General features: G+C 34.0%; 2 protein-coding genes across 4 annotated transcripts; one reads left to right on the forward strand and one right to left on the reverse strand.

The window, feature by feature from the left end:
* Positions 1–7,349: 7,349 nt before the first annotated feature.
* Positions 7,350–12,966, forward strand: LOC110411627 (uncharacterized). Its single transcript, XM_089782669.1, has 13 exons — positions 7,350–7,594; positions 8,502–8,638; positions 8,726–9,266; positions 9,368–9,517; positions 9,668–10,315; positions 10,401–10,471; positions 10,574–10,757; positions 10,855–10,953; positions 11,054–11,120; positions 11,314–11,458; positions 11,556–12,276; positions 12,364–12,456; positions 12,545–12,966. The coding sequence occupies exons 1-11, from the start codon at positions 7,514–7,516 to the stop codon at positions 12,253–12,255; spliced, it is 2,823 nt and encodes a 940-aa protein (XP_089638795.1). The 5' UTR covers positions 7,350–7,513; the 3' UTR covers positions 12,256–12,276; positions 12,364–12,456; positions 12,545–12,966.
* A 382-nt stretch (positions 12,967–13,348) lies between these two features.
* LOC110410642 (uncharacterized) lies at positions 13,349–19,030 on the reverse strand. Of its 3 annotated transcripts, XM_021420450.2 has the most exons (11): positions 18,878–19,030; positions 18,413–18,791; positions 17,700–17,804; positions 17,488–17,599; positions 16,479–16,515; positions 16,263–16,332; positions 15,973–16,077; positions 15,413–15,563; positions 15,213–15,295; positions 13,986–14,079; positions 13,351–13,870 (listed from the first exon to the last, which is right to left on the reverse strand). In XM_021420450.2, exons 3-11 carry the CDS (start codon positions 17,707–17,709, stop codon positions 13,783–13,785), a joined length of 750 nt encoding a protein of 249 aa, XP_021276125.1. In that variant the 5' UTR covers positions 17,710–17,804; positions 18,413–18,791; positions 18,878–19,030; the 3' UTR covers positions 13,351–13,782. The 3 variants fall into 3 exon arrangements, with proteins under 3 accessions (XP_089638732.1, XP_021276125.1, XP_089638731.1); XM_089782605.1 differs by having other exon boundaries at positions 18,413–19,008; XM_089782606.1 differs by lacking the exons at positions 18,413–18,791; positions 18,878–19,030 and having other exon boundaries at positions 13,349–13,870; positions 17,700–17,727.
* Positions 19,031–19,530: the final 500 nt, after the last annotated feature.

A 19,530-nucleotide genomic window follows, 5' to 3' on the forward strand; every position in this document is an offset into this window, starting at 1 on the left:
AACTGAGAACTTAAGTATTCTTCAACATGAACTGCAGCTTGAGTAAAACTAGTTGCAATGATTATGTCATCAACGTATTCTAATAATGCAACAAATTCTCCATCAAATGTTGTCATAGTAAATAGAGAGTAACACGAGAATGATTGTTTAAAGCCATACTTCACCAAAAAGGCAATAAATTTAATATTCCATTACCTTGAGACCTACATTAAACCATAAAGGGATTTGTGTAATTTACATATCATTTTAGGACCAGCTTGATAGTCCCCCTTAATAAAGTAACCTTGGGGAAGCACCATATGCACTGTCTCCTCTAAATCTCCATTTAAGAAAGTATTGTTGATGTTCAGCTATGATAAACACCAACTCTTAGCAACTGCTAATGCTAAGAAGATTTTGACAATGGTTTGCTTTGTAATAAGGTTAAAAGTTTCTTGATAGTCAAACTTTTTTTTTTATTATAGCCGTTAATTACTAGCCTTGTTTTATACTTTTCCAGAATCCCATCTACATTTATTTTGACTTTAAACACCCACTTATAACATATTGCATATGAGTCAGGGAGCAGAGTTATAACACTCCATGTACCATTATCTTCTAAAACCTTCAATTCACATTAAATTGAATTTGCCAATTGATAGCATAATTCCACAAGTGCATATGTCGTTTTAAGTAGACAAGTGTAAGTAAAGTGTTGAATTCCCACAAGGATTGTCTTGTGTGGGCTTACAGATTACTGAGTCTCATTTCCTTTGCTTGAAGCTAATCTCACGAAAAGATTAGAGAATTTTATGGAGAAAATCAATAACAAAAGCCTAGGGTTTTTAACTTCCTTTGATCATTTTCACTTAGGTTAATGCCTTCTCTTTAGTTTAACTTATCTTAAACAACTTGTTAATTAAGGAGACTTAATTATCTACATTGTTATGTCTAAGTCATGCAAACTTATTATTACTAATGGTTTACCACAATAGATAAGATAATTAATAATAGCACCTTAAGATTAAGTTCCCATAAGCTATTACACATTACTAGTAGATAGAGGTAGATAGAACAGTCATTACCCTTGCTTTCGCCCAAGAGTTATCTATCTACTAATTCATATGTCATTTTCCTTTTAGTTTGGATTCCTAAATTTCTATGTCTAGTTCATTACAACTACCCTTAAATTCCCTCGTAAGGTTCATTAAAGTTACTAATCTCTTAATTAATTCCCTTGGTCCGAATTCTAAAATTTCTATGTCTAGTTCATTAAGAATCCCCCTAATTCCCCCCTTAAGGTTTCTTAGAGTTACCATGTATCACGTTTATAAGGTGAATTAAAAAGGAGTATTAAACACAAAGAAAATGAACTAAGTTATTTAAGTTTACATTTTTTTTACCAAAAAGAATTTATTTTACCTAAGCTACATGAACATATTCCATTAAAAACCCTAGCTAAAATTATTTAGCTACTCATATTTTTATTATGAATAGAATTTAAAGAGTGAAATAAAATAAAGAACATGCTAAAAATTAAAAAGAAAGAAATAATACTTTAAACCTTAATATCGAAATCACCTTATAATTAAGCTAGGCTTGGTTAACAAAATAACAAGATTTCTAGGATTAAAAATCAACTAAAAATCTTATCACTTTGCCAACTTCACTAAACTTTAATGAAGATCCAATGATGGATCGAAATTGCATAAAAAAAAGAGAAAATAAATAGAATTTTATTAATTGAAAACTGAAAGAGTGTTAAGAAGAATAAACAAAGAGGTTGAGCTAAAAAGCTTTCCTTTTTGAAAGAACTTAAGTTTAAATGAAAAGTTATCAAAGGACAAGATAGAAACAGAGAATGAACTAAAATATAATTGTAGAAAAAATAAAAAAACATAGAATATTTATTGAACTTAAAACTACACCCATTGTAAATTCAAAGTCAATTTCTGCTACACAAAAAACCTAAAAGAAAGCTTGCTAGAAAAATATAAAGAAACCTAAACTAATATCTTAAAAACTGCATAAAACAAATAAAAGAATGCTTGCTTGAAAAGCTAGACTGGCTGGGTATTTATATCCAAAACGAATGAGAGTTTTGGTTTAATTCTTCCACATTTAAAATTCAGAATTCAAGATTTTAGTCCGTTTGTTTAGTTTGCTAGATTTCAAGTTGATTTTTATCTAATTTCTAGCTTGACTTTTGAGTGAAAATTGACTCCTTCAAACTTCAAAGAGACTTAAGATATAGCATTTCATAGGGTGACTTATCTTGCAATATCTTAGTAGGTATCCTATTTACAATATAAGTTGCAATAAGCACTGCTTTTCCCTAAAAAGATATAAGCATAGCAGATTGATGTATTAAAGCTCTAGCTACAACTAGGACATGCTGATGTTTCCTTTTAACAACATCATTTTGTTGGGATGCCTTCACACAAGCAAGTTGATGTATAATACCATGCTTTGTATAAAAATTAGTGAGATTAAATTATCCAACATGATCTGTCCTAAAACAGTTTATAGAAGTTGAAAACTGGTTTTTAGCAAACTTATAAAATGAAGGTAATATACTTGATACATTTGATTTACTTATACGGAGAAAAATCCATGTGAAGTATGTGAAATCATTTCTAAAGTAAAGAAATAACGTTGTCCCCTTACAATAAGAACTGCATAGGGTCTTCATACATCAGCATGCACAATATCAAAAGCAAAACTTGTATTTTTAATGTAAAGGGGAAATGACAACTTTTTCATTTTGGAAACAGGACAAACATCACTATCAAGTCTTTTGAACACTGAATCATAGGACATTGTTTATTGATGACACTTATTCTACTTGAATGTGTATGGCTTAGCCTATAATGCCACAAGTCAAATTGCTTGCACAAAGCTTTACAAGTATTGAAAGAAGCTTTAAAAGGAAATTGTACAAGATTATCAAAACTAAGCTTGGAAAGAACTTGTTCATCTTGATAATCTTGTAGGAAGTATAATCTTAAGGAAACTTTAGCAACCCTAGTGACTTTCCATGAGAGGAGATCCTAAATACCATATATTTCATCAGTAAAAAGATTACAATTTTTCTTGCAAAAGGTAAGTTTGGTGACTGAAACTAATTTGAACTAGAATAAAGGGACACACATTACATTTTCTAATGTTAACAAAGAGGTTAGCTTTACTGTTCAAATATGAGTTACAATGACCCTAACATTATTAAGTAAATGTACAAAGCAAGTTTTTCACTAATCTAACAAAGCTAAAATTATCCGAAGAACATGATAATGTTCACTAGCTCCAATATTTATTACCCAAGAATTATGATTTACCTTGCATGTTTGATATTCTTATATTTGGGTGGAAGGTTATTCAAAGTATTAAAGCAAGAGTGGCTAGAAACAATACTTGCAAAGGCTAAGTTAACTATAAAGGGTTTGCCCTACTGAGTATTTGATGAACTACCATGAAGGTCCTCATTGTTTAAACCACTTTCACTAAGAAGAGACATCAATTTTTGAATTTGTTGCTTGATTTAAGATATCTAGGACAGAGTTTGTGCCAATGTGTTTTTCATATTGTTTGACTTTAAAGAATTTCCTACTTCAATGCAGACACTGTTAGTAGTTGGTTTTGTTTTCTTGAAATTCCCTTTTACTTTATGTATATTTGAAGTTTTCTAGGAATTTGATTATTTTATAACAATTCTCCTTTCCATGGCCCTTTTTTCCACAATGACTGCATACCAAAGCTACCTTATTTTTCTTTATTATCAATAATAGCCAACATAGTAAAGGACTTTATTGCTGGATTTGATAAAATCAATAAATTTCCTTTAGATTCTTCCCTCAAAATCATGTTATATGCTCTATCTAACTTTGACAAAGGCTCCATTGATATAGTTTATGACTTTATTGTAGAAAAAGTCTCATTGAGTCCATTAAAGAACTCGAATACCATATCTTTTTGGTATTGATTCGAGTATTTGTTGAAGCAAGTTAGGTTGTACTTACCACATTCATTGTGTGTTAGTGGTCTAAATTTTCTCAACAATTCCCAAATCCTTTTCTATTCAATAAAGTATGAGTCAACTGATCTAGTTCCTTAATTCACATTACCTAAGGTGTACTGTAGATTGCAAACACGAGTGTCATTTGGTTGTGCAAAATTCAGCTTCAGAGTGTTCTTGATTTCAAGGGCATTATCCATGTAAAATACATTTGATGCTATAGATGTGATATGGAATCCAAAAGCTAGGCCATTGTTAAATTGTTACATTTGATCCATGAACCATAAAAAAGATCTGTAACATCTGGTTTAGTGATTGTCCCATCTAAGAAACTTACCTTATTCTTAATTGACAATGCCAACATACTTGCTCTACTTAATAAAGTAAATGCGTCCCGCGTCAAGCTTTTGGACTCACCTATGAAACAAGAACTTAAATCCTTGGCTGAGGCTTATTCAAATCCAACCATCAAGTTTCATGCCAGGAAGGAAAGTATCAATTGGAAAATCAAAACTTTGCCACATTATTTCATCTCCTTGTTTAAGAATAAAGTTTATTGAATCTGACAGGGTTACATTAGTATTTTCGCTTGGTACAAGTGAGCCTGAAAATATTATCGGTGTTTATCATCTGTCTATAAGGATCAAATTCTCATTATTAGACCTTATTTTGAAAACTCAATCCAAAATGGAGTTTTCATTGTTGGCAACCTAGATTGGCTTCTTGGTTTCATCATTTTTGAGCTAAATTCCCGAGTACCAATTACCAAAAGAACTATTGTTAAAGAAAACTAGCTCAAAGATCCCATTACGAGAGTTTAGAGTTTCGTTGTCTGTCAACATGTGACTTGCTCTAATGGTACTAATGGAATAAGATAAAGACACATAAAAGCTAAAAAATTTAAGCAAAAGAAATTAAGTATGAGAAACTTTTCTAATGGCTTTTATTTTGGCCATCAATTACAAAGATACAAAATGCAAAAATTAAATAAAATTACAACAAGATAATTAAAGTCATAAACATCCTAAAATAAGCTAGTTCTTGACAAGTTTGTTGGTCACTTTCTTTATTACTTCCATACAGAATTTTTGACTCATGGCTAGTGGAAGTGGAAAGTATTTGCTTAAGCATTATAACAATGATAGAAATCATTTATTTTTCTAATCAAAGCACTATATCAAATTCCAACATACGCATAAAAGACTTGAAAAATCTTGTCTATTTTGAGCACTTAATTGTGACTAAGACTAATAAGAGTCTGTTTGGCCTGACTTTTTTTAGCTTAAAAGTTATTATGAGGCTCTTATAAAAAATAATAATTTTTAAAATTAATCTAGATCTGTTTGATATTTTATAAAAAATGATTGTTATGAATGTAATTGATGTGTATGTGATTATTGAGAATATAACTTTATAGCGTTTGTTATAACATGGAAAAGTAATGATTATAAGAATGTGATTGTTGATAAAATTATATTGTAATATTTGCTTTGAAAGTACTTTATTAGGAATATAATATAAATTTATAAAATTATCCTTATAAAAATAAAAATTGGCATATTTAAAAAAAAAACATTATGGATTTTGATGGCTTGAAATCATTCTTCCAAAAAAATAAAAAAAAATATAATTTGGAGGGCAAGAATTTGTTTGAAATTTATCATGTAAGGATGAAGTTACTCAATGCCTAATGGTTGGCATTGTTTTAATGGGTTCTCCATTTCACTAACTATGCTCTTTTGAAGTTGCCTTTTTTTTTTGAAAAAATAAACTTTGAATATTTCTTTTAGAATGGCCCCATTTTGTTACTAAAGGGATGAACCTCCAGCCACATACAAGGGGCAGCAAAACACAGCCACAACAAAGAAGAGAGAACCCAGAAACAAGATAGCACCTTAAAAAAAGAAGAAAACATAGCACAACCAAGAGACAACAAAAACAGGGCAAAAAAGGAAAATAACACAAAAAATTAAGCTTTAAATTAAAGAAGGAGAGAAAATAATCATTCACTCTGAGTTCATTGCATGGAGAGTTTTTTTTTTTGTTATACCTTAATTTAGTATAACTTTCAAAAATCTTTACTCAAAAGGTAACCAACCAATCTACACATAAGAATCAAAATTCCCTTGTTGCATTAGATATCTCAAACTTACTCATCAACCAAAAAAAAAACCAGAAATACACAAAAAAAAAAAAATTGGCTCAACAAGCACAATGATGAAGGATTTATAGTTGAAAAATTGGGGGTTGGAAAATAGAAGGAAATAGGGAAAATAATCTGTAATGAAGGATTTAGACTAGAGAATTAAGAGTTGGAAAATAAAAGAAAATAAGGGAAATAATTTATAATGAAGGATCAAGGATTCCCATTAAGGATTCCCATTAAATCTCATTGAGAACTCAGATTAAAATGAAACCAAATAAATTAGAGTGAACGGTTAAGGTTCCTACTATAGCGGAAAGAAAAAGAAGAGAAAATAAAAGAAAAGGTTGGCTGTGGGTAAAATGATTTGGGAAAAAAAAATTGACTTTCCCTCTACAAAGGGAATGACATTCCTTTGGCCTATTGTAATCACATTGTAATAGAATGACTTTACAATATATTTTAAGCAAATTAAATACTGTAAAGTAATTACATCCTATTAAAATGCAAAAAATCTACAACGCCTCATATATGTAGGAAACAAAAATTTGATTTTATTTCTTATTAATTCTTAACATTATGAGTGCGTTAGATGTAAAAACTAAAAAACCTTTATTTATTTGCTTTTAGAGCTTTATGATATAGGAAACTGTAGCCTGCAGTAATTATTTTTGTGACTATGAATGTATTGTTTTATTCAATTTTTTTTCTATATAGTTTTTTCTTCTTAATTGTTACAAATCAAGTGTGTTTCTTGCTCTCTTCATTTGGTTATTTGTAGTTTCTAATTCAAATGTGTTTAATGTTCTTATCTAATTCAAAAGGTACTAGTGTCGGAGCAAATAATATTTTTAAATAATTAAAAATTATAGTTTTAATATGAACAAAATATATGATTTTACTTCAATATAAAATTTGCATTACAATTGTTCTATTTAAGTTATTTATTCAATTTTAATCAATTACTATAATTTTACTTTTGTTTTTTAAAAAATAAAGTAAGTAAAGTAAATCTCAAAACAAACAAAAGTAAACAATAAAATTATTATAAGAAAAGCCAAATAAAAAATAATGATAAAAGAAAGAAGCTGGAGAATTGATTATTGGCCCGACCCAGTACAGGAATAAATGAGGGCCCAGAAAATGATCCAATAGAAAGGCTGGAGGATGTTCCCGCTCGGATTTTGAATGCCCGCCCTTGTCCTCTCAGCCTACGTCTCTATTTACTCTTTCCCCTAAAAGAAATTAAAATAAAAAGGAAACTAAAAACGAAAAAAATGTTGACAAAATTTCAACATCAAAATTCAAGAGGTTAAAGGGAAAAAAAAAAAAAAAACAGAGAGAAATGCAGAGACTGATTAGGGTTAGGGTTTCAAAGCATGGATTCTCCTGAACCTTCTAAAGCCCCAATTTCCTCTTCTTCTGCTGCAGCCTCTATTTCTTCTTCTTCCCCAGTTCAAGTAATTTTTTTTTTCCTTTTTACTTTTGTATAGGTTTTTTTTCCTTAATTGATATTACTTATGCTGTTACTTTATAGTGTTCTTACCATTTCTTGTATTTTCAGATCTCTTTCTAAGTTTTTTTTTTAAAAAAAAACTTTTTTTGTTGTTTTGATTTTAGATGGTATTTTTGTAAATTTGCTGCTGGTGATTTTTTTTTTTTTTAGTTTCGGTTTTAGATTTGTGTTTTGGGAGGTTTTGAGGTTTATAGGTGTTAGTGAGCATAAACTGTGCGGTTAAGTGACATTTTAATTATATTGGGAGAGTTGTAATTTGAAGTGTGTTTGACTAGAATTCCACTAATTTGATGGGTTTAATTATCTGGGTATTGGTCTTTTTTCTTTTTTACTTGAGGAATCGGGAGGTTCATTTCAATGAAGGGGTAAACACTAAACTTTGTACAAGGATGTGATTGTTCTTTAATTGGATGATGGCTTGGATTTAAAGTAGATTTGAATTTATCTTTTACTGATGCTATTTTGTCATTGGAGGTGTCTTGGAAAACAAAAGTTTCTTTGATGAGTAAATGCTGCTTGGTTGTTTAACTAATTGCAGTTCTAGATTTTACACAATGTGATGATAATTGTGTTTCATTTAGTTTGATCCATTAATTGTTTAATTGTATGCTCACTTTGGTTACTGAGAGAGGAGAATGGTTTGAAGGCAATTATTATGCGCTTTATGCTATGACATGAATAACAATGTCACACTTGATATTGGTTAAGTCCATTACTTTGCAACTGTCACCTTACATTCCATCTTCCTCCCATTTCTTACCTAGCTAACTGCATAGCCTTTACAATTGGATGTCATTTCCATTATCATTGTTTCTAGAATTCTTATACATCATTGTTCACTTTGATTTCAGGAATCCCCTTTTTCCAATTACATTAGCAGTCTATCTCCTATAAAGCATGACAAGGTGCCACATGTAGCACAAGGGTTCCTGGGACTTAATTCTCCCCCTCTTGTATTTACATCGCCACGTATAAATACACTTAGAAGGTTTGTCATCCCTTGGATTTTGGCTTTATTGCCTCCTGCTTGAATGGCTTCTTTCATTAACTCTGATTGCATGAAACCTTTGCCCAGGCCACAGTCATCCAGTGCGGAAGTATCTCAAAATGGTGAAGGAGATAAGAAAAATATAGATGGTCCTGGTAGGTTGGAAAGATCTGTTTCTGAATTGCAGCAGGGCTTGATCACTGATATTAAGAAGGAGGATGATACCAAGGACTCTGTATCGATCCAACCGAGTAGTTCCTCTGGCTGTGTTGATGAATACTTGGCTGATCCTGTGGAAGCAGACTGTGCAAACTCTGAATATTCCATGAATTTAAATTGCAAAGAATCAAATGATGCGTTTCAATCATCAGTAAATGGTTTACTAGAAACAAAGAATTTAAAATTTACTGACAAAAATGATGTGGGGAGGGAAGTTGATGCAGCTCAATTGTTGTCAGCGCAGAGTGAAGAAGGCCTTGAAAGAAAGTTAACCTCTCATGTCAAGCCAGTGAAGATTGAAGATGAGCAACATGCTGGTCAAGTGAAATCTGATGAGTGCCCCGAATTTGAGTCTGATGTATTTGATCTTTCTTCTCAGGAAAAAGAATGCAAAAACTTGGATGCTCAGGTAATGTTTGATTTCTGTCTTCCTGTATCAAGTTTGGAATAGCACCATGTATATTAGGAGATAAGGTATGCATGTCTTAGTCTTTGTTTTTTTTATGGCAGAAAGTAGTAGAGGACTATGAGGATAGATGTGATGGTTTCCTTCAACTCCTGCCTGGATCTTTGCAAAGGGTTCAGGCATATGAAGATTTTGCTGAAAATTTTGAAGGAGTTGCAGATGTTACAGTTGATAGCATGACAAATGATCTTGAGGTATAAAAGGATTTGAAGTAGGTGTGATGTAGGGAAATCAAAATTAGACTAGTGGATTGCATGGTGCTCTTTATTTTTTATTTTTTTTTGGGTTATTAAATGCTGCTAGGATTTTCCTTTTGCAATAGAATAATTACACAGTCAATGTAGGCTAGTGAACACCAACGTGGCATGAGTAGGCGTTGCCTTCAATTTGGAGAAGCTCAACCAGAAGCTACAGCAAATTGCAGCAGTTCAAGTCTAGCAAATGGTATGATCACTTCAAGATCAGTTGCTACAACTTCAGAAACAGAGGGTTTGGCTTCATCTCATGTGGATTTAAGTGTTATATCAAGACAGAGGCAGCTAGTTAACTTGTCCCATTTAGCAATAAACATGATTCCCCAGCACTATGGTGAAAAGTCTTCCTTAACTGTTTCCAAGCCATCAGGTATTGGCTTACACCTAAACAGCATTGTTAATGCTATACCAATGGGTCGAGGTGGAACTTCAAGCATGAAATTGGCAGTGGATTCTATGGGTATACAGGGGATAAAATCAGCATCTCTTATGAGCTGTCAGTCAACGGAAAACATGGAGAGTTGCTCAGATGCATTTGAGAAAGTATTGGCCGCTCCTCAGGATGGAACACTTGAAGCAAAGGCTTGTATGATTCCAGGTTCTGCTGCTTCTGAATCACTCTGCACCATGGAATCGATTGAGTGTCACACGACTCTACACAGAAAGATGGAGATTAGCTCAGAGCATGGAGATGGTAATGAGATGTTTAACCAACATAGCCCCAAAAAGAAACGGCAAGTTTTGTGATTCTTCTTGCAGATTTGTTAGTTCTAAGTTTGTCTCTATGATCAGGACCATTAATAGTTTATGTTTCTTTAGGAAGAAATCATCAAACAGCACTGATGGTGAGGGTTGCAAGCGTTGCAATTGCAAGAAGACCAAATGCTTGAAACTGTAAGTGACTTCTGTTTTTTCATGGTTGAAGTCCATATATATATATATATATCTGTATTAGTGCAATATGTACTTATTTTTTCCTCCTTTGTTCCTTTGCAGCTATTGTGATTGTTTTGCTGCCGGAATCTATTGTGCTGATCCTTGTTCCTGCCAAGGTTGCTTCAACAGACCTGAGTATGAAGATACAGTTCTTGAGACACGCCAACAAATTGAATCGCGTAATCCTCTAGCATTTGCTCCCAAGATTGTACAGCCAGTCACCGAGTTTCCAGTAACTAGCAGGGTATTAAACAGCTCCCCAGCCCAAAAACAGAAACACACCTTTTGCCTTGGTTTTTGTTTTAATTTAGTAATTTTATAATCATATTTTTCTTCCATAGGAAGATGGAAACTGGAAGACACCATCCTCAGCAAGACACAAAAGAGGGTGCAATTGCAAAAGGTCAATGTGTCTGAAAAAATATTGTGAATGCTATCAGGTCTGGTATTTATTGCTGCCTGAATCATCTGTCACACTTTCCATGTCATCTCTTTTAGTATATTGTTGCTGGTCTTATGAATCTTCTTTATATTGAAAAGGCTAATGTTGGTTGCTCCATTGGATGTCGATGTGAGGGGTGTAAAAATGTCTTTGGCAAGAAAGAAGGTGAGTTTTGCAAGAAATATCATTAAGAATGTTGTCTCTCAACACATTCTAGTCTTCATCTCCAAAACTAGAAAGTTGAGAAATATGCTCTCTCCTTCCAACATCTTTTAAGGGTCTATTTTGGGCTGATAATTAGTATCTTTTGGTGGGTAAGAATTGAGTATCAATGTTATTTTTATTGCTGTGTTTACAGATTATTGTGTGACTGAAGAGATAGTGAATAGAGGTGGTGGGGAGATATCAGAAAGCACAGTGGCAGCTAAGAAAGATTTCTTAAATCCTGACTTGTGCGATCCGCATTATCTTACACCTCTGACACCTTCATTCCAATGCTCAGAGTAAGATTTATGATTGTGATGTCCTAGTATCATTCAAGAAAAACTATATATATCAATACAACTTCTTTATTTGCTGATTACTTGCTTTTCTCTTCAGCCATGGAAAGAATGCACCCAAATCCAGACTTCTTTCCAGGAGATGCCTTCCATCACCTGAGTCTGATCTTACCATCTTAGCAAAATCTCCAAGATCTCCAAGAACTTCTGATAGCAATGACATGCTTCTGGAAACAAGCAAAGAAAATTTGGATGTTGGTTCTTACTGTGAGGGAATCAATTACAACAATGCAGATGTCCTTGGCGATGAGTGCCATCATACTCCACTTCCAAATCATCCCTCAATTATTATAGGTTCAACATCATCCAAAGCGAGGGAATTGACAAGTCTTTCACGATTCCCATTGGGCCCTAAAAGTGGTTGTCTCTCTTCAGGGGGCTCCCTCCGTTGGCGTAGTTCGCCTATTACGCCCATGTCTTCTTTAGATGGGACAAAGAATCTTCAGGGGCTTGACTCTGATGGACTTTCTGACATTTTGGAGGATGATACACCTGAGATATTGAAGGACACATCTACACCCAATAAGTCTGTGAAAACAAGTTCTCCAAATGGCAAGCGAGTTTCACCTCCTCACAATTTGCTACAGCTTGGGTCAAGCTCTTCAGGGCCATTAAGAAGTGGCCGTAAGTTCATACTAAAAGCTGTGCCATCTTTCCCTCCTCTCACTCCCTGCATTGATTTAAAAGGCAGCAGTAATCAGAACAGAAGCAGTTTTCAAGAAAATAGTAGCAATGATTGATTTTCAAACCTGCATTTTGGAGTAAGTTGTTGCATTTCACCGACCCTTTATTATGTGCAGTTTTTAGCCAAATCACTCACTTATGCTAGGTTTTGCTACATTGTGCAGCCTACTGCATTAGGTTACTTTCATGTTGGATTGTTGTACTTGAGCTTTAGAGAGCATTGAGCACCGTGCTGTTAAAGTTTCATACCTTTTAAGGTTTGGCATAGTCTTTGGAACTTTTCAAGTAGCGTTTTGCCATTTTATATGCATGATTGTTACCATCATAATTCTTTTTGGCATACAGGTACAAGAGCTGCCACATTTTTAGAGCATCGAATAAATTCCTGGAATGATGGCCTTATGATCCCTAGTCTTCCTTCCTCTGTTTCTCTTAGTTACTTGTCACTCTTTTCGTTCATTTGGATGGTTCTAGTGCAAGCCAATTATGTTTCATTCCTCATGATTAGAGGAAGGACTCGCCAAAGCCCAAAGTTGTTGCCGTCCAACCCAGCAAAAAATAAAAAAAATTATTTTATCAAAACTAATGTCCGCTTTTCTTTCTTTTTTAATGAGATAATTGAAGGTAATGTTGAGTAAGCCATTGTTGTCCTTGTGTAAAACCTTTATGTAAGAGTGCACCATTCTATCATCATTGTGATTTTTGCCACTGGAAGATTACTGACTTGCAACATAATTGTCATTAATTCAAGCATATATAATTTGCCTTTGAATCCGAACCCATGAAGGGGAATGTACTAATGTTATTTTGCGCCAATGATGAAAGCAATGGAACTTCTATCTAGCCAAAATTATTACATGCAATTTTCTCCCAACTTGAAGACTGAAGAACAGAGGACTACATCCATGATTTAAACACCATTGGCTGGGGAAGACCTTTCCCTGGTGGACTTGGGTTAATGATTGTGTAGGCTATTTCTTGTACATGGCTATTCTGCAAGTGTAAATACAATATAGCCTAAGCGCTTTACGAAGTTGGTACATGAATTGTATACAGGTCAATGAAAGCTAGAGACAACCTCAAATTCCTATACTTCCCCAAACAAGAAAAAGCCAAAGTTTAAGCATAGTTAGTTAGATCCATTACTTGAGCCAAGTTTGCCTTTGATAATAAATGAGTCTACATGACATATGGCATATGACCACACAACAGTATTCAAGTATGAAAGAAATGAATCCATCCAATTCCGGCTTTTATTATGTACTTAAAATACATAAAACGCAGGACAGCCTTATAATTGAGGTACATAATTCAACCAAACCAAAATTTCCTAGATTGAGAGAATGGCAGTGCGACTCCCATCCACTCTAACCCAATGAACAAAATTTTCCACCGCCAACTCATGGCGAGAAAGTTTATTTAGGAAAGCAAGATAGATAGGGCATGTTAAGTTGAAAAATGCAGCTATACCATATACCCCACACCAAGCATCTATCAAGAGTACCTCTTTCTAATCCTTACACGTAAGTCTGATTAAATTCCTTCTTCTCTATCTCCACATTGCCAGACCAACTTATTTGATATCACGATTGTGTCCCCTGAAGACCCAACATTGCAGTTAGCCAATTGCAGACTTCATCAGTTTCTTCTGGGATTGTATAGTGACCGAGCCTGCATGGCATATTAAGCATTTTTAATTGAACTCTAGAACACGAGTAGTTTCTGAGTGTGTTGTGTGTGTATGCGTGTCTGTGTGGTTCTTGATGAAGTGGAGCCAATTAAATACCCATTATAGGTTCTAAACATGAGATTCCGGAAACCAACTGAAGTTAAGGCCTGTGCTGATTTCTCTCCATGTTTGTATGCAACCACATCATCACCTGCAGCAAAAAAAGAAAAAGACTCAACTATATCCAGAAGAAGCAAATTCTTTTATGGCCCCATGACAGGGCTAGGCATCAAGGCAGTTAAAAGTCTAGGGCATAGTAGGTGCAAGTTAACCTCTTGCCAATATTGACTTAGAATCTTATTTGACGTACCTGCATATCTTAAAACTTTAGGATTTTTAATTTAAATAAATTTATCAGAGAACAAGAAAAGGAAAGATGAGAATAATGAGATTTTAAACCTAACAACTGCCTTTCTTTTCTCAAGTGTGCTAACATACAATTTCGAGCACATTAATTTGAAAGCAAAATGATTTCACATCCACTAACATCAATATATTTTATTAAACTAGTTTATTACTTATTAGGTGACAATGAACATAAAAGATAAGCAGTAAACCACTATTTTACTAGATGATGCAGTCTGATAAAGCAACCAGCATCATATCAAGATTTTAATGCTAAAGTAAACTTCTATATCATTGATGAAGAAATAGACTTATAGGTGAAAGATGCATTTCTATTAGCCGAAGTGTTGAGACATGAAAAATGAACTACATAATTGAGTGTAAAGTATGCACAGAGCCAAAGTTTGAAACTTCTATAGTTGAAGCTAAGTAAGAACGTTGAAAAGTAAGAGCAGTAAAATAATTAATAAGATAATTAGTATTACCATACATGAGATTCCAACAAAGACTATGTTACAGTGCACATTAAATTATATGCTTGTACGGTACTGTGGTTCAACATCCCAATTTAATGATAAGTTTTCTATGCTTCTCAGAATTGGCAAGCTATTAGATAGTTATGGCTCCCTCTTTGTTTGTATGTGCATGCGTATACGTATGCACGTGCACATACACTTATTTCCTAGACTTCTCTGCATGACTTAAATAGTGCAAGACATGTAAGTGTCTGACCTCATCATAACAGAAGACTGAAGCGTTCTATCAAAAACTCAAGATCTCTTGATACCTATAAATGGTTGACTTTGAAATTACCATGTGATGACATTACTCGGACTTGGCATCTTGCCTAAGACCCCTCTACATGACTTAAATAGAGTAAGATACGTCATTTCTTGTACTGAAGATTTCTATCAAAATTGTCCAAAAGAGTAAAAGTACCTAAGCCATGACACAGCAGAATGGGCAAGGATGCTGCACGCCTCACTGCCTGGATTGATCCTTCCATCTGGTTCCTCAAGGTCCTAAAAATAATAGCTATAGAGCTGAATGAAGTACATATAAACAAAGTACGAAAGTAGTAGCATTTACGTAAATAAGTGTAAATGAGTTTCTATGTGCTGTATCTGTGCAGTTCAAACCTTGAACAGGGAAGCCAACCACTTAGACCAACAACTGCACTTAAGTTAACTGGATACGGGTTTCCATTTCCATATTTCCCTAATATGTGGCAGGTGGCAGAGTAGAGAGCAGTTGCAGCACCCATACTAAAGCCACCAATTCCAAGTTTAACTGCACAATAATCATAAAATTCCTTTTAAGTCTCCATATCTATTGTAAGAGAGAGCACAACCACCAACTCACACCCACCCCCCCCCCCCCCCCCACACACACACACACACAAAAACAGAAACAAAGTGCAGATAAGAGGTCACATAAATGGATTCAAATACTTCTTGAAAAATGTTAACTTTGAGGTGGATGCATCATAGCAACCACAGAAGTAAGTAAACAGGGTTGTTTTTTTCAATGAATATAGTCAAGAAAATTAGATAAACCATCAGAACTATCTGTTCTGATGATATACTTGGTCAAGAATATTAACCCTCCTGACATTTGAATTGTTTACATGTCCACAGAGCAGTTAAATTATGACTAAAGGTTTAAGATTTCAGAAGGTCGCTAAGAATAAAAAACATACTATTAGCGGGCTCTGTTGACAACAGATTGGCAACATGTGCTGCTGAAGCATCTAAACCCTCCAAATCATCAGCACCATCTCCGGAAAGGTCTCCCACATCAGACCCTGAAACACATTACAGAAGCTTAGTTTATTCCTTTTCAGCATAGCAGTAATTTTAGAAAATACTTGAAATTCATTTGGACGTAGGGCACAGCAAATTGTCAAATATAACCTTGAGGATGCACCTGTCAGCTTGATTTTAGAAAAAGAACTAAAGAAAATAGCTGTTCTGAGAAATAAAATCTTACATGCAGTACAAGGATGTCCACCAAATATTGCTACTGGCCTGGTAGGAGCAGTTGGACAAATCCACTTAATCTGCAACATTAAATTTCAACAGAAACATATGATAAGTTGTCTGTAAATGAAACTTTCTACCCAATCAGAAATTAGGGGAATCACTAAGCATGTTGCATTTGCATATATACAAGCCACTAAGCAATTTGAAAAAATTATTTCCTTACATTTGGAAGGGGTAGGGTTTCCAAGAGCTGAGACCAGCTGCAGAACAAAAACAAAAAAGGGAGAAATCCATCTTAGTCACCATTAGATACCCTAAAAAATTTTTAAAACTCTTTTAACATTCTGAAACAACATACCAGAACCCAAGTTCAGAGAAGTTGCCAGCATTATGATATGTTTTAAGAATCTCCCATTAACATTTAGAAATAACGGTGCAATTCATGCTAGAAAACAACAGAAACATCTTAGTATGATTTGCTCTTACTAATTTTAGGAAAACAAAAGCTGATTACTTAGTCATTAATATTAGTATATCTTTAAATAATAATAGAACTTGGTCTGCAAAATTGGAAGGACAATCAAGGTAGTCCAGAAGTGGTCCCCTATTCTAAGTCCTGGCATATACAGTTTTCAGATTTGAGGTTGTCCCATGTAGCTTAGAATCCTTAGAGGAAATGCATATAACCAACTAGCCCTGTTTTATTAAAGTTTAGAGCTATATGATCTCTCCCATCAAATCAATCATTATGGGAATCTTCTGAGAGGGGCATAGAGCGCAAGTTATTAAACAAAATACTTCTCCTCTGGAACAGGACAAAATGTTGACATTTTGTGTCTCCTTTTCTTTTGCTTTCCAGGAAGAAAACAAGTTAATTATTCTTGCACAAGGCATATGCCTAGGATCAAGGGAAGGACCTAAATTTCACCATGTGACACAGATGAAATAGGAATAGATATGGAGTAAACACCGCAATCTAGTAGATAATTGATGGCTCAAACTCTTAATGGTGCAAATTGTCAATCCACGCTTGTCGTGGAATGGAAAAAAAAGGGATTAGAATAAGCAAGAAAATTATGGCATGTATCCATTAAAACTGCTGATTCCCACAATCAAGTAGGTAGTTTCCCACTTGATAAAAAACCATCAGCTAATAGTTTGATCTTAAAACCATGATCAAAGAAATGCTAATGCTAGCAAGGACAAACATCAGTAAAGTCTAGCATTTATACCTTGAGCCCTTGTCACCAAGACCATGCAGCCAAACTATTGTAGCCTGGTGGTTCCCTTTAGGCCTGACCACATGGGTCCTCCCAAACTCAAAAGTTCTAGCAGTTCCACTACCTGAAAAAATTGCAACTAAAAAGGTAAGAACTGAAATACTCAGAATGCTAAAAAAAATATCAATAATTACTTCATAAGAAAAATAATAATAAAGACTGACCAGAGCTCATAGTAGAGTTACTAATTGTAGCTATTTTTTTCTGATTTTTCCAGCGGCGGAACTACACTATGCAGAATGCTTGTAGCAATGGTGTAGACTAAGTTCCTGCAATGAAAATGAACTAGAAGTGACCATCTATATTTATAAGCATAGGCAAGGGTGGAAATGGAAAACAACCCATCAAACTAAATCAGCTACGACTCTGGCTTACACCGGTTACACACTGTCTGAAAGCCTTTGTAAAAAACTACATCAGAAAGTGAAAGGCACCCAAGAAAGGTTGAGAGAGAGATAATGAAAGGGACAAATAAAAGCCTCAGCTCTTTATGAGCAAAAGAATCCACAAACAGACGAAAGAAAATGAATTAAAAGAAAGTCTTTCAGTTTGCAAATTTGCAATGCAAAGACATAAAAGAGAATCAATACTTGCGGACAGTGGGCATTCCCAGCAAAGCACTTAAAAATATAACAACTTCAGAATATATGACCACACAAATAAAATAGACAAAGACAAAAAGATGACTGATTTATCTAAAAAGAAAAAGAAAATCAAGAAATAAATGATCTTCTCTTTTACATATATATTTTTAACATCCATAGATACCCATAAAGATGTTAACTTGCAGAATGCAGGGAAAAGATCTAATGGAAATAATGAGATTGAATAAGAAGAAAAGTGGGGTTTAAGCTTTTAAGCTTTATATGGAACCAACCTGGTGTGCAACAAACAAACCCCAAAAGCATAAAATTTTTCCTTTTCTCTTTCTTTGCTTCCCCTTTTCTCTTTGCTTTCTTTCTTTGCTTCATACAACTTTCAACTTTTCAACTTTCCTTTTGTTTTTGTTTGTTCACATTACAGTCCACAGGCATATATCGAGAAGCTGAAATGGTGGAGACTTCCCAAAACCTGGTCATTTCCTCATTACGCAAAGACTGAAATGCCCTTCAGATGTTTGCACTCTCTTCTTCAATGTTATGTAAAATGAAAATGGCAAAATGGGCGTTGTGCTTTCCTTTCGCAAACCAAAAGTTGGAAATTAACAAGCACTAGAAACTGTAGTGAAAAAACTAGGGAACCGGCTTTCACATGTTCTACAAAAGAAAAAAACAGGGAAGAAGACAGAAGGTATTCAGTAAACATAAAATAACAGAAGACAAATAAGCTAATAAAATACTACCATAGCATAGTAACATCATGTGAATTGTTCAAAAATGACTTTGGATAGTGTTTGTTGTTGAAGTTTAGGGAAGAATATTGCATAAGTTTGGACCAATATGATGTTGGTTTAACACTCTTCATCCCCAAACTGTCATATAGGTAAACTTGATATGGTGTAAAAGTCATGTATGTTGATCACAATACAAGAAATAAGAAGAGATGGGCAATGGGCATAGTCTGTGATCCAACTGTCAATTTGGGTATGATTTTCAAACACGTGCCATATCACCCTGAAGGATTTTATTTGATATTTTATATTCCGATTCTGAAGGTAGAATTAGGGTGCAGTGCAGTGCAGAGCAGTGCAGAGGCAGACGAGAAAGAATTTGTGATGCCATTGTCATTACGTCTGAGGTGGTGACACCCATCTGAGATCTCATATCTTCATATACCATCTGATGCAAATTCTTCAAAAGTATTTTGTTCCCATATGGAAGTTGCTATCACTGTGACAGATGTAGGATGTCCGGCATCTACGTTTACAACTTGGCATGATTTTTTTAAAAATATATATAAATATGGTACTTTTGCTCATGATTATAAATCATTAAATTTTTTTGATATTTGATTTTTTTTAAATATTTAAAAAATTTTAAATAAATTTTTGTTTTT

The sequence above is a fragment of the Theobroma umbraticum genome, unplaced genomic scaffold, assembly GCF_002168275.2.
Source record: "Theobroma umbraticum cultivar Fairchild unplaced genomic scaffold, ASM216827v3 scaffold_56.0, whole genome shotgun sequence".
NCBI classification, from domain to species: domain Eukaryota; kingdom Viridiplantae; phylum Streptophyta; class Magnoliopsida; order Malvales; family Malvaceae; genus Theobroma; species Theobroma umbraticum.